Source organism: Ranitomeya imitator, chromosome 4 (genome assembly GCF_032444005.1).
Source record: "Ranitomeya imitator isolate aRanImi1 chromosome 4, aRanImi1.pri, whole genome shotgun sequence".
In the NCBI taxonomy this organism is placed as follows: Eukaryota; Metazoa; Chordata; class Amphibia; order Anura; family Dendrobatidae; genus Ranitomeya; species Ranitomeya imitator.
This window is the reverse complement of record NC_091285.1, coordinates 692,825,737-692,839,899: the sequence shown is the minus strand read 5'-3', so window position 1 is coordinate 692,839,899 and position 14,163 is coordinate 692,825,737. Positions and strand designations below refer to the sequence as shown.

The 14,163-nt window shown below is 44.6% G+C and overlaps 1 protein-coding gene across 1 annotated transcript; it reads left to right on the top strand.

Annotated features, from left to right (window-relative positions):
* The first annotated feature begins 1,351 nt into the window (after nt 1-1,351).
* LOC138677385 (vitelline membrane outer layer protein 1-like) lies at nt 1,352-13,870 on the top strand. Its single transcript, XM_069767468.1, has 3 exons — nt 1,352-1,570; nt 5,215-5,327; nt 12,851-13,870. The coding sequence occupies exons 1-3, from the start codon at nt 1,367-1,369 to the stop codon at nt 13,134-13,136; spliced, it is 603 nt and encodes a 200-aa protein (XP_069623569.1). The 5' UTR covers nt 1,352-1,366; the 3' UTR covers nt 13,137-13,870.
* Nucleotides 13,871-14,163: the final 293 nt, after the last annotated feature.

Below are 14,163 nucleotides of genomic sequence, written 5' to 3'. Positions count from 1 at the left end.
CAAAAAATTTTTTTGGGTGGACTGGAAGGGTTACGGCCCTGAGGATAGGTCCTGGGAGCCTGCTGAGCACATTCGGGCTCCGCAGCTCATTGCTGCCTTCGAACGTAGCGAGGCCCAGGGAGGGGGGGGCCCTAGGAGGGGGGGTAATGTTAGGGGTCGAGTTCCTGCCTCTGCATAGGGGGAATCTAGGGCCATCTCCGCTGCGGTCTCCCATTCTTCTCCTGCCGCAGTGGAGCCTGCTCAACGGAGACGTCGATCCCAGCGTCTCGCTCAGTCTGACTCTGTGCTAAGAGTTACTGCTGCTTTTCCTGCTTCTCCCATTGAAGTCAGTGCTGGGCAGCAGCGAGCGGATGCTTCTGGGGCTAAGTCCTGCTTTTCACATTCTGAGCATGCCCAGAGTAAGATCTCTCAGTGGAAAACGAGGGTCACATGATCAGATACTGCAGCTAAGGTCCTTGTAGCTGCTAGGACTAAATCCTGCTTTGCACTCTGAGCATGCCCAGGGCGAGATCTCTCAGTGGAGATCCAGGGTCACATGCTCAGGTGCTGCAGCACTCCATTGGTCCTTCTTTGTAAGGTCCTAAACATGCTGCAACTATTTAAGGCTCGCATGGCTGCACGACCATGCGCTAGTGTCAAGTCATATGTGCTTTGCGCCAGTGTGGTTATGCATAAGTGTGTTCAGGGACCCGGCTGAAATAAGCCCCTAGAATACCGGCACCTCCGGTGAGGAGATTGTATGAGAGTGTTCAGGGACCCGGCTGAAATAAGCCCCTAGAATACCGGCTTCTCCGGTGAGGAGATTGCATGTTGTATAACCACAGACTGCTATCAGCTTGGCAGTAAGCTTGTGCTCCTGTGAGGCTAACAGGGCGCAGTGCTTTCCTCTCGCGGCTGCTCTGTGAGGTAACAGAGCTAGTCTATACCGCCAAACAGTGCCACCATTCACTAGCAGCAGGTTCTCCCTGCACGGTGGACCCCGGGCTGCGAACGCACCATTTATAATAAATATCTATTTCTACTTGGTGCGTTCCGCTAGCCCTAACATCAAGTCACCCATTGTATTCTAATGGCGAGCAAATTATGTGATTAGTTGCCACATGTCCACGCACCTACGTAGAGAACACAAAGGACCATGATGATCTCTGCAATAACACAAAGACAAGATCCTCAGTATTCCGTCCATGGCAATGCCAAATGTTAACAGCCAAAGAGTTATGAAACCATAAGGAAACAACAAATCTTTTCTTAATAATAATCTTTTGTCCGTCAATTAGAACAAGAATAAACCAGGAAATCATATGTGAAACTGGTGACTGGCCAAGTTCCTTGTAATATTCATATATGAAGGGTTCTGCAAACAGCCATGACTATCTACCACCAACTTCCATCCAGGGGGATCCTTCACACAGAAAACAAGATGTTGCCTGTCCTTCTTCTCCTGGTGACTCTACAGAACTTAGTGGCAGCTCAAAGCATTTTATCTGTTCCAAATGGAATTCCAGAGGGTGACTGGGGCCCCATGGAGGTTTGTGACGATGGAACGAGAGCACGAGGCTTCGATCTCAAGGTGAGTAATGTATGGAGAGGGTGAATTAAACCATGGGGTTAGAAAGAATGAACAGGGGCTAGAACAGAAGTAAAGGCAAAGCGTGGGGTGGACTAGGACTGACGGATAGGCTGGACGCAATATGAAAATAGAGACAGACTAGAATACAGTATATGCATAAACAAGGGCTAGAGTGGACGTATATATAGGGACTAAGATGGAAATAAAGACAGGGACTAGTAAATATGTATGGACAGGGACTAGGATATATATATATATATATATATATATATATATATATATACACACACACACACACACACACACATAAACAGGGACTAGGATATATATATATGAACAGGGACTAGGATGGAAATAAAGACAGGGACTAGTACAGATGTATGTACAGGGACTAGGACACATATAAACAGCGACTAGGATGGGAATAAAGACAGGGACTAGTACAGATGTATGGACAGGAACTAGGATTATATATACAGTACAGACCAAAAGTTTGGACACACCTTCTCATTTAAAAATGTTTCTGTATTTTCATGACTATGAAAATTGTACATTCACACTGAAGGCATCAAAACTACTTAACAAAAAAGTGTGAAACAACTGAAATTATGTCTTATATTCTAGGTTCTTCAAAGTAGCCACCTTTTGCTTTGATGACTGCTTTGCACACTCTTGGCATTCTATTGATGAGCTTCAAGAGGTAGTCACCGGGAATGGTTTTCACTTCACAGGTGTGCCCTGTCAGGGTTAATAAGTGGGATTTCTTGCCTTATAAATGGGGTTAGGACCATCAGTTGTGTTGTGCAGAAGTCTGGTGGATACACAGCTGATAGTCCTACTGAATAGACTGTTAGAATTTGTATTATGGCAAGAAAAAAGCAGCTAAGTAAAGAAAAACAAGTGGCCATCATTACTTTAAGAAATGAAGGTCAGTCAGTGCGGAAAACTTTGAAAGTGTCCCCAAGTGCTGTGGCAAAAACCATCAAGCGCTACAAAGAAACTGGTTCACATGAGGACCGCCCCAGGAAAGGAAGACCAAGAGTCACCTCTGCTTCTGGGGATAGGTTTATCTGAGTCACCAGCCTCAGAAATCGCAGGTTAACAGCAGCTCAGATTAGAGACCAGGTCAATGCCACACAGAGTTCTAGCAGCAGACACATCTTTAGAACAACTGTTAAGAGGAGACTTTGTGCAGCAGGTCTTCATGGTAAAACAGCTGCTAGGGAACCATTGCTAAGGACAGGCAACAAGCAGAAGAGACTTGTTTGGGCTAAAGAACACAAGGAATGGACATTAGACCAGTGGAAATCTGTGCTTTGGTCTGATGATTCCAAATTTGAGATCTTTGGTTCCAACCACCGTGTCTTTGTGCGATGCAGAAAAGGTGAACGGATGGACTCTACATACTGGGTTCCCACCGTGAAGCATGGTGGAGGAGGTGTGATGGTGTGAGAGTGTTTTGCTGGTGACACTGGTGGGGATTTATTCAAAATTGAAGGCATACTGAACCAGCATGGCTACCACAGCATCTTGCAGCGGCATGCTATTCCATCTGGTTTGCGTTTAGTTGGATCATCATTTAATTTTCAACAGGACAATGACCCCAAACACACCTCCAGGCTGTGTAAGGGCTATTTGACCAAGAAGGAGAGTGATGGGGTGCTACACCAGATGACCTGGCCTCCACAGTCACCAGACCTGAACCCAATCGAGATGGTTTGGGGTGAGCTGGACGCAGAGTAAAGGCAAAAGAACCAACAAGTGCTAAGCATCTCTGGGAACTCCTTCAAGATTGTTGGAAGACCATTCTCGGTGACTACCGCTTGAAGCTCATCAAGAGAATACCAAGAGTGTGCAAAGCAGTCATCAAAGCAAAAGGTGGCTACTTTGAAGAACCTAGAATATAAGACATAATTTCAGTTGTTTCACTCTTTTTTGTTAAGTATATAATTCCACATGTGTCAATTCATAGTTTTGATGCCTTCAGTGTGAATGTACAATTTTCATAGTCATGAAACTACAGAAAAATCTTTAAATGAGAAGGTGTGTCCAAACTTTTGGTCTATACTGTATATATATATATATATATATATATATATATATATATATATATATATATATATATATATATTGCTCAAAAAAAAATAAAGGGAACACTTAAACAACAGAACATAACTCCGGGTAAATCAAACTTCTGTGAAATCAAACTGTCCACTTAGGAAGCAACACTGTTTGACAATTTCACATGCTGTTGTGCAAATGGAATAGACAGCAGATGGAACGGTTCTTGCCGTGCACTTCACCCCAGCTGCCATTCCTTTTGCAGGTCACTTGATGTCATCCTGAGTTTGCTGAGTGACATTCAAATAAGATGACGGTCATCCCGGTCAGTGGAGAGTCGTTTTCGCCCTCTGCCGGTCTGTAGCTTTGTTGTCCCCAATGTCTGCTGCTTGACCTTGTTGTAATGGACTGCTGTCTTAGAAATTTTAAGGATGGAGGCAACATGACGCTCACTGTGCCCCTCTGCTAGTAAAGCCAGAATTGAGCCCTTCTTTTCCTCCCTGAAGACTTTTCTTTTCAACTCCTTTGGCATGGTTAAAAGTTATTTTTTAATTCCTATTACTTTTGGGATATTACCAGCACCTGTTTTGCCATCCAGCTTGTCCTATTGCAAGAGGATTGTGAACACCACAGCAGGGTTTTTTATCCTTTCCTTCATTAAATAAGATTTGGTTCAGGTGGTCACCTAATCAAAAGCACATTAAGTAGAATGAGGTGTCTTCTGGTTGGAATTGAACTGACACTGGAATGGAATGGCTGTCAGACATGGAGAGAAGCTGATTTTTAGAAAACTGTACAGTGCTCTCTAAATTTTTGTATAACAATAACACCAGCGCCCTTAATGACAGAGGTGACCTAATTGATAAATACTCTAAAACATTGATGCTGAATGTAAAAGGCAAATAACCTGTGCAGTGCTAACCACACATACAATACACTGTGTAAGCAGTGCAAGCAAATGTAGTTTATCTCTTGCTAAAAATAGCAAAGTGTGCAGCTACAATGACTGACAGCAGTGCGATATGCCGCAAGATGCTTACAGTGATAATAGGCAATGATCCCCCACACATGAGAATATGCAACTTTAATGAAAACTCATCAATCAACCTGCTATATAGTTGTCTATAAAGAGTATACTCTGAAATATGATCACACGTAATAGAAGTCCTCGCATCAAGAGATCAATATAAGCAGTGCAAGCAAATACAAATGATCTGCTGCTAAAATAGCAGTGTGCAACTTCAATGGCAACTGACCTGCTAAATGACTGCTCCCCGTTCTCATGCCGAAGCTGCAGGTGGCAATGGAAGGACGTGAGAAAGAACCATGAGGCTCTAAGAAATCAGGGAGACCGCGCAGAGCCAGGGGAGCCCCGGCCAGTGGCGTCCCTGGTTGCTCGGCAATAGAAAAAAATGTCCGACAGAGGCTGGCCGGCGTGTGACGTCACAGCCCTATGGAGTGCGCGAATGGCCAAAAGAGTTACTAACATGTTTCGGGGAATACACGGTTCTCCTTCCTATATAACAGGGACTAGGATGGATATGCAGACAGTCATTGTTTAAAAAATTTCATCTTTCTCTTAGGTGGAGGAGTGGCAAGGTATTTGGGATGATACGGCTCTGAATTCAATTAGGCTGCACTGTACTAAATCTTCAACTTGGGATGTACTGAAGAAGATTACTTCCAAAGAAGGAGAGTAAGTAGCAGACATTTAACATTGTCAGTAACACAACTGTCTACAATTACAGTGGGACTCAGTCATCTTACAAAGTCAGAGGTCCCTTTTGTCAAGATAGTCTCAGCTCAAGCTAAATGAATTGGCCTTTGGGAATAGTAGAACTTTTAAAATGGAAACACAAGAATCTAACAAATAGTGGACAACCATGTTTATAACTAAAGAACCCTAAACACCAATCCATTGAATGTTTTCTGATAAAGAAAATTAGTTCAAAGGCTGGCTGCTGTGAAAAACCATTCCCATATTTGTTTTTAGAGTATATGGTGGTAATCAAAAAACATCTACATTAGCTGGCACCTATAATAGCTGAAGCAGATAAGGCTAGGCAGGGGTGGACACTGATAGCTTGGGGCCCCTGTGTCTGGGTCCCCTTATTACACAGTGCCTTCTCTTTTTATGCACAGCACCGTACCTGATAACACAGTGCCCTCTCTTCTTATGTATAGCCCCATCCCTTATTACACAATGCCCTCTCTTGTTATGTACAGCACTGTCCCTTATTACACACTGTCCTGTCTTGTTATGTACAGCATCGTCCCTTATTACATAGTGCCCTCTCTTTTTATGTAAAGTACTGTCCCATATTACACTGTGCCCTCTCTTGTTATGCACAGAATCTTCCCTTATTATACAGTGCCCTATCTTAGGTACAGCACAATCCCTTTACACAGTGCCCTCTTGTTATGTGCAGCATTGTCCCTTATTACACAGTGCCCTCTCTTGTTATGCACAACACTGTCCCTTATTAAACAGTGCTTTATCTTTTTATGCACCACACCATCCTTTATTACAGTTTCCTCTTGTTATGTACAGCACCATCCCTTATTACACTATGCCCTCTCTTGTTATGTACAGCACCATCCCTTATTACACAGTGCTCTCCGTCATTATGCGCGGCACCGTAACTTATATATCGGATTATATAGCACCCTGTTCTTTATTACATACCATCCTTTCTTATTACATATGAATTGACAGCTGATGGACCATGAAAAAGCTTCTTTTCTAACGGAGGAGGCTGATCTGCTGGTTAGATGATTAGAACAGGAGATTCTCTGATCCTCAAGGATCTCTTTCTTAGGGCCGTAATTTTCACGGATGTGTGAATGGATCTATAAAATTCTGCAAGTCCGTGTACCGTCTGATAAAAAAAATCTGGCAGCACATGGACATATCTTATGAATGTGAGAATGTGGCCTAAGGGATTTTAAACATAACATTATCACTCCATGTCACACAGTGCAGATACAGAATAATATCTACATCCAGGCACTTACCGCTGACGTCTCGTCTGATTAGAATAATTTTATGCTGTTTCTTCTCCATCCGGTCAGACTTTCATGTCGACATCTCCCTGCCATGGCTCGATGATCACCGCAGTCCTAAAAATAACAAGGTCACATTCATTGTATAATACATGTGTCTCTCTTGCACTGTACCCCTCAATACAGATACCGTATATACTCGAGCATAAGCCGAGATTTTCAGCCCAAATTTTTGGGCTGAAAGTGCCCCTCTCGGCTTATACTCGAGTCAAGGTGGGTGGCAGGGTCGGCGGGTGAGAGGGTGAGGGCGCTGAGGCATACTTACCTGCTTCCAGCGATCCTGACGCTCCCCCTGCCGTCCCACGGTCTTCGGTGCTGCAGTTCTTCCTCTATCAGCGGTCACGTGGGACCGCTCATTAGAGAAATGAATAGGCGGCTCCACCTCCCATAGGGGTGGAGCCGCCTATTCATTTCTCTAATCAGCGGTAACGGTGACCGCTGATAGAAGAAGAAGCTGCGGCACCGAAGACAGCTGTCCGGGAGAAGGAGCCGGACGCCAGGACCAGGTAAGTATCGCATAGTCACCTGTCCACGTTCCAGCCGCCGGGCGCCGCTCCATCTTCCCGGCGTCTCTGCGCTCTGACTGTTCAGGTCAGAGGGCGCGATGACGCATATAGTGTGCGCGGCGCCCTCTGCCTGATCAGTCAGAGCAGAGACGCTGGGACGAGACGCCGGGACCGGACGCCGGGAGCTGCAAGCAAGAGAGGTGAGTATGTGGTTTGTTTTGTTTTTTACTGCAGCAGCAGCAGCAGCGACAATGGCACATATTTCTATGGGGCAATATGAACGGTGCAAGAGCACTATATGGGGCCCAGCTATAGGGCAATATGAACGGTGCAAGAGCACTATATGGGGCCCAGCTATAGGGCAATATGAACGGTGCAGAGCACTATATGGCACAGCTATAGGGCAATAATGAACGGTGCAGAGCACTATATGGCACAGCTATAGGGCAATAATGAACGGTGCAGAGCACTATATGGGGCACAGCTGTAGGGAAATAATGAACGGTGCAGAGCACTATATGGGGCAGAGCTATAGGGCAATAATGAACGGTGCAAGAGCACTATATGGGGCACAGCTATAGGGCAATAATGAACGGTGCAAGAGCACTATATGGGGCACAGCTATAGGGCAATAATGAACGGCGCAGAGCACTATATGGGGCACAGCTATAGGGCAATAATGAACGGTGCTGAGCACTATATGGGGCACAGCTATAGGGCAATAATGAACGGCGCAGAGCACTATATGGGGCACAGCTATAGGGCAATAATGAACGGTGCAGAGCACTATATGGCACAGCTATAGGGCAATAATGAACGGTGCAGAGCACTATATGGGGCACAGCTATAGGGAAATAATGAACGGTGCAGAGCACTATATGGGGCAGAGCTATAGGGCAATAATGAACGGTGCAAGAGCACTATATGGGGCACAGCTATAGGGCAATAATGAACGGTGCAAGAGCACTATATGGGGCACAGCTATAGGGCAATAATGAACGGCGCAGAGCACTATATGGGGCACAGCTATAGGGCAATAATGAACGGTGCAGAGCACTATATGGCACAGCTATAGGGCAATAATGAACAGTGCAGAGCACTATATGGGGCACAGCTATAGGGCAATAATGAACGGTGCAGAGCACTATATGGGGCACAGCTATAGGGCAATAATGAACGGTGCAGAGCACTATATGGGGCACAGCTATAGGGCAATAATGAACGGCGCAGAGCACTATATGGGGCACAGCTATAGGGCAATAATGAACGGTGCAGAGCACTATATGGGGCACAGCTATAGGGCAATAATGAACGGCGCAGAGCACTATATGGGGCACAGCTATAGGGCAATAATGAACGGCGCAGAGCACTATATGGGGCACAGCTATAGGGCAATAATGAACGGTGCAGAGCACTATATGGCACAGCTATGGGGAAATAATGAACGGCGCAGAGCACTATATGGGGCACAGCTATAGGGCAATAATGAACGGTGCAGAGCACTATATGGCACAGCTATAGGGCAATAATGAACAGTGCAGAGCACTATATGGGGCACAGCTATAGGGCAATAATGAACGGTGCAGAGCACTATATGGCACAGCTATAGGGCAATAATGAACGGCGCAGAGCACTATATGGGGCACAGCTATAGGGCAATAATGAACGGTGCAGAGCACTATATGGCACAGCTATAGGGCAATAATGAACAGTGCAGAGCACTATATGGGGCACAGCTATAGGGCAATAATGAACGGTGCAGAGCACTATATGGGGCACAGCTATAGGGCAATAATGAACGGTGCAGAGCACTATATGGGGCACAGCTATAGGGCAATAATGAACGGCGCAGAGCACTATATGGGGCACAGCTATAGGGCAATAATGAACGGTGCAGAGCACTATATGGGGCACAGCTATAGGGCAATAATGAACGGCGCAGAGCACTATATGGGGCACAGCTATAGGGCAATAATGAACGGTGCAGAGCACTATATGGCACAGCTATGGGGAAATAATGAACGGTGCAGAGCACTATATGGGGCAATAATGAACAGTGCAGAGCACTATATGGCACAGCTATGGGGAAATAATGAACAGAGCAGAGCACTACATGGCACAGCTATGGGGAAATGCAGAGCACTATATGGCACAGCTATGGGGAAATAATGATCTTTTTTTATTATTGAAATTCACCGGTAAATGCTGCATTTCCACCCTAGGCTTATACTCGAGTCAATAAGTTTTCCCAGTTTTTTGTGGCAAAATTAGGGGGGTCGGCTTATACTCGGGTCGGCTTATACTCGAGTATATGCGGTATGTACTCCACCATTAATATACTATTAGCCACGCACCAATGAAAATATAAAGTGATCAGCATCAATCTTCCCCCCATTAACTATAATCTCTGACTCCCAATAATATAAAATATTCAGTCTGTGACTCCCCACAATTAACTGTAAGGCTATGTGCACATGGAAAGTATGCAAGGTTTTACAGTACAAGCAAAGTGAATGAAATCCCTGAAGTCTCATGCACACGCTTTTTTTTTTTTTACTTGCCCTCTCGCACTTTCCTCATTGTCCTCTACCCCACATTGATCCTAATCCTCTTTCCACATCCCAACATTGTCCTCTCCCTCATCCATCATTGTCCTCTCCCCTATATCCATAATTGTCCTCTCCCCACATCCCATCATTGTCCTCTCCCTCACATCCAGTCATTTTCCTCTCCACCACATCTAATCATTTTCCTCACCCCCATGACCCATCATTTTTCTACCCCACATCCCTCATTGTGCTCTCCCCACATCCCTCGCTGCTCTCTCCCCCACATCCCTCATTTTCCTCTCCCCACATCCCTTTTTGTCATCTCCCCATTCATCAACATCCTCTCCCCAACCCCACTTATTGTCTTCCCCCCACAACCCTCATTGTCCTTTCCTCAACTCACTTCATTGTTCTATCACCTACCCCCTCATTGTCCTCTCCCCCACACCCTTCACGGTCCTCTCCCTCACCCTCTCATTGACCTCTCCCCCACATACATCATTGTCCTCTCCTCGTCCTTATTGTCCTCTCCCCCACACCCTTCACTGTCCTCTTCCTCACCCTCTCATTGACCTCTCCCCCACATACATCATTGTCCTCTCCTCCCCCTTATTGTCCTCACCCCCACACCTGTTGTGAATTCTGTGGCTGAGTTCACTTCTGTGGTCACAAGTGGTATTGCAGTCTCTGGGCTTCCTCCCTCAGGTGTTTTGGTGAGCTCGTTGGCTGCCTTGCTATTTAGCTCCACCTGAGTCTGTCTTCCTTGCTCCTTGTCAATGTTCCAGTGTTGGATCTGAGCTACTGCATCTTTCCTTGGGCCTGCTGCTCTGCTAGATAAGTGCTTCTAGTTTGTTTTCTGTTTTTTCTGTCCAGCTTGCTATTAACTTTTGCTGGAAGCTCTGAGAAGCAAAGGGGTGCACCGCCGTGCTGTTAGTTCGGCACGGTGGGTCTTTTTGCCCCTTTGCGTGGTTTTCGTTTTAGGGTTTTTTGTAGACTGCATAGTTCTTTTTGCTATCCTCGCTCTGTCTAGAATACCGGGCCTCACTTTGCTGAATCTATTTCATTCCTACGTTTGTCTTTTCATCTTGCTAACAGTCATTATATGTGGGGGGCTGCCTATTCCTTTGGGGTATTTCTCTGAGGTAAGTCAGGCTTGTATTTCTATCTTCAGGCTAGTCAGCTCCTCAGGCAGTGCCGAGTTGCATAGGTAGTGATAGGCGCAATCCACTGCTGCTTATAGTTGTGTGAGGATAGATCAGGTACTGCAGTCTACAGAGATTCCACGTCTCAGAGCTCGTCCTATTGTTTTTGGTTATTGCCAGATCTCTGTATGTGCGCTGATTACTGCACGCTGTGTTGCCTGATTGCCAGCCATAACACACACCCTTCACTGTCCTCTCCCTCACCCTCTCATTGACCTCTCCCCCACATACATCATTGTCCTCTCTTCCCCCTTATTGTCCTCTCCTCCACATCCATCACTGTTCTCTCCTCACCTCTCTCATTGTTCTCCCCCCACATCCATCATTTTCCTCTACTCAACCCTCTGCATTGTCATCTACCACACATCCATCATTGTTCTCTCCTCCACCCTCTCATTGTTCTTTCCCCTACATCAATCATTGTCCTATCCCCCACATCCATCATTGTCCTTTCCCTCAAATTTATCAATGTACTCTCCCCCACATTTCTCATTGTGTTCTCCCTCACATTCCTCGTTGTCCTCTACCACACATCCCTCATTGTCCTCTAGCCCATCTCCAAACCACCTCACTGTCTTCTCCCCAGTGTATTGGGGAATAAAATCCACACTCACCTCTGCATACATTCCCCCGAAGCATCGCTTCTTTCTACTGCACTGGCAACTTTCTAAATGGCACTGGAGTGAGGTGTGCTGATGGCATAAAGCAAGGCACATCAGAGTCACAGAGAAAGCACCAGGAAAGAAGCTGAGGATGTATTCCTGCATTGCCATTTTTTCCTGTAGGCAGCAGAGTTGTAGAATCACTCCCTGTCCAGTACGCGGCATATGATGAGCGCAATTTGGCCATGGGCCCCCGAAGCATTGGGCAGCGAGCAACAGGCCAGGTTGCTCTAATTAATACCCTCCTAAAGGGTCCCCTCTAGCTTCGGGCCCCAATAAAGCTGCACTGGCTATATGTCCACCCCTTAGGCTTGGGTTTATGGAAGGTAAGGAGGAAACAAAAGGAATGAGGAATGAAAGGAAGGGTTGTTCCAGCCCTGCACTTGACAAATCAAATCAAAGCATATATCTGATGTAAAAGATGAATTGTAAGGAATAGAGGTCAGAATTTAAAATGCATTTTAGGACTTATTCAGACGTCAGTATTTTTCATATTCCCTGAAAAAAAAAAATTGTACCTGTGTTTTGGATCCATATGTCATCAGTGTTTGGTCACTGTATCATCAGTGTTTCACCAGTATTTTTCACATATGGATAAAGAAAGAAATTACAAAGACAACACAGTGACGGCACATGGATGCCAACTGTGAGCTGTCCATGTTTTTCATGGATGCATCGGCTTATATTGGCACTTTTCATCCAAGCTGCTGGAAAATAAAAGGACATATAAATGGCACCACAGACTATAATGCAATATTTGTGAAAAATAGGGACAGAACACGTATATGTGCACTGACGTCGGGGTGAGGCTATAGTCATCCTTTGCAGTCTTAAAAATTATCATCTTTATATTATTATCTTTATTATATTTATTACTGTATATCTCTTAAAAGAGACTTGTGTGTCATTTTTTTCTTAACATTTTCCCCTGATATCAGCTAAAATAATATATCTATATGAATAAAAAAAAGATAACACAAAAATAGTTCATGTACAAAAAAAAAGAATTTTTTTTTGAATATCTGATCTCCTAAAATAATATATCCCTGGTCATGACTTAAAGAAATTTGAATGGTCTTAAATTGGTTAAAGAAGGTTTTTCAAAGAGAGGAAATAAGAAGCTTAGTAGTTAAGTCCAAGTTTTAGTCACTATGGTTTTAATACATTGTCTGTCTAGCGATGTATAAGAAGACATTATGGATTTGTATTCAGCTTTTTTTTTTTGCTGTATCTTTAGCTTTGGAACTTGGGGAAAATATTTCTCATGCAAGTCGGGATATCTCACAAGGTTCAGCCTAAGAGTTGAGCCTAGTCACTCAACTGATAACACAGCTGCCAACAACATCATGTTTACGTGCTCGGATGGCTCCATCGAAGAGGGAGATGGGCAGAAATGGGGAAACTATGGACCATGGAGCACTACATGTTATGCAGGAATACGTGGAATCCAAACCAGAGTGTTGCCGAAACAAGGAGCTTTCCATGATGACCTCAGTCTCACCGATGTCAAGTTCATATGTTAAGGTTACTGAAAATACTATTACCTAAACTTATATAATGAAATCATTGTCTTTCAGTGTCACCTCTCTGAGAATATCATTACATAGTTAGAACTCTTTTTCATGTGTATCACAGGTGATGGATGAGGTAGGGAACGTCAGCGGTGGATGATTGTAATTTGTGATGGGTGATGATAGTGGTGCGATGGCAGCTCATGGTGGATTGTAGTGCTTGGTGGTTGATCGTGGATAATGGTGGTGGTGGAGGAAGAAAGTGATCTGTTATGGCAGGTTTCTGTAGATGTTAAGATGCAATTGTAGGTTGTGGTGGGTGATGCAGGGTTGTGGTAGGAGGTGAAGGTAGTTGTTAGTTTGTTGTGGTTGATGGTAGGTTTTGTTTTAAAATCTTGGTGGAGGAAGACATTGATGGGTTATAGTGGGGTCTACTGAGTGTTGACGTCTGACAGTTGGTGATGGTGGGCTGTAATGGATGATGGTGGGTTGTAGGTAGTGACCGATGCTTATCTATGATGATGGGTTGTCATGAATTGAAATAAGTGATAATTGGTCTTTGTGGTTGATGGTGAGTTGTGGTGGGAGATAATGGGTGATGGTAGGTCATGATGGGCTTTAGTTGGTGGTGTTGGGTCATTACAATGTAATTTTTGTGTTGATTTGTAAACTATTGATTTTGCAGTGTATGATCTATCAAAAACAATTCTTAAAAGTGAACAATAAAAAATGTTCATAATATCGTATCAGTAGTTTCATTAGTCATTTTTATCAAGTCACACAACGGTTCCAGCAGAAGAAAGCTGGCCAGATTGGTATTCTGGAAAAAGATTCAGTATAACTTGCAAGTCACTCATTGAAATATCTACTCATTCGATATGACGAGTCAAGGGGGAGGTCCTAAATAGTGATTGACAGCTGTACAAGGATGATGTGAGCCGGTAGCTGGGACCTGTTTCTAACAGCCCGACTCCGCCAGTGCCTGTCAAATTCCGCTGTCCATCTCTGATGGTGGCATTAACAGCTCGCCGTAAAAACA

What these genes read in the sequence shown, in the direction of transcription:
- LOC138677385 (XM_069767468.1), top strand. Translation starts at nt 1,367, where the DNA reads ATGACTATCTACCACCAACTTCCATCCAGGGGGATCCTTCACACAGAA. An exon ending in CACGAGGCTTCGATCTCAAG is followed by an intron (nt 1,571 to 5,214) that starts GTGAGTAATGTA and finishes TCTTTCTCTTAG; the next exon opens with GTGGAGGAGTGGCAAGGTAT. An exon ending in ATTACTTCCAAAGAAGGAGA is followed by an intron (nt 5,328 to 12,850) that starts GTAAGTAGCAGA and finishes CTGTATCTTTAG; the next exon opens with CTTTGGAACTTGGGGAAAAT.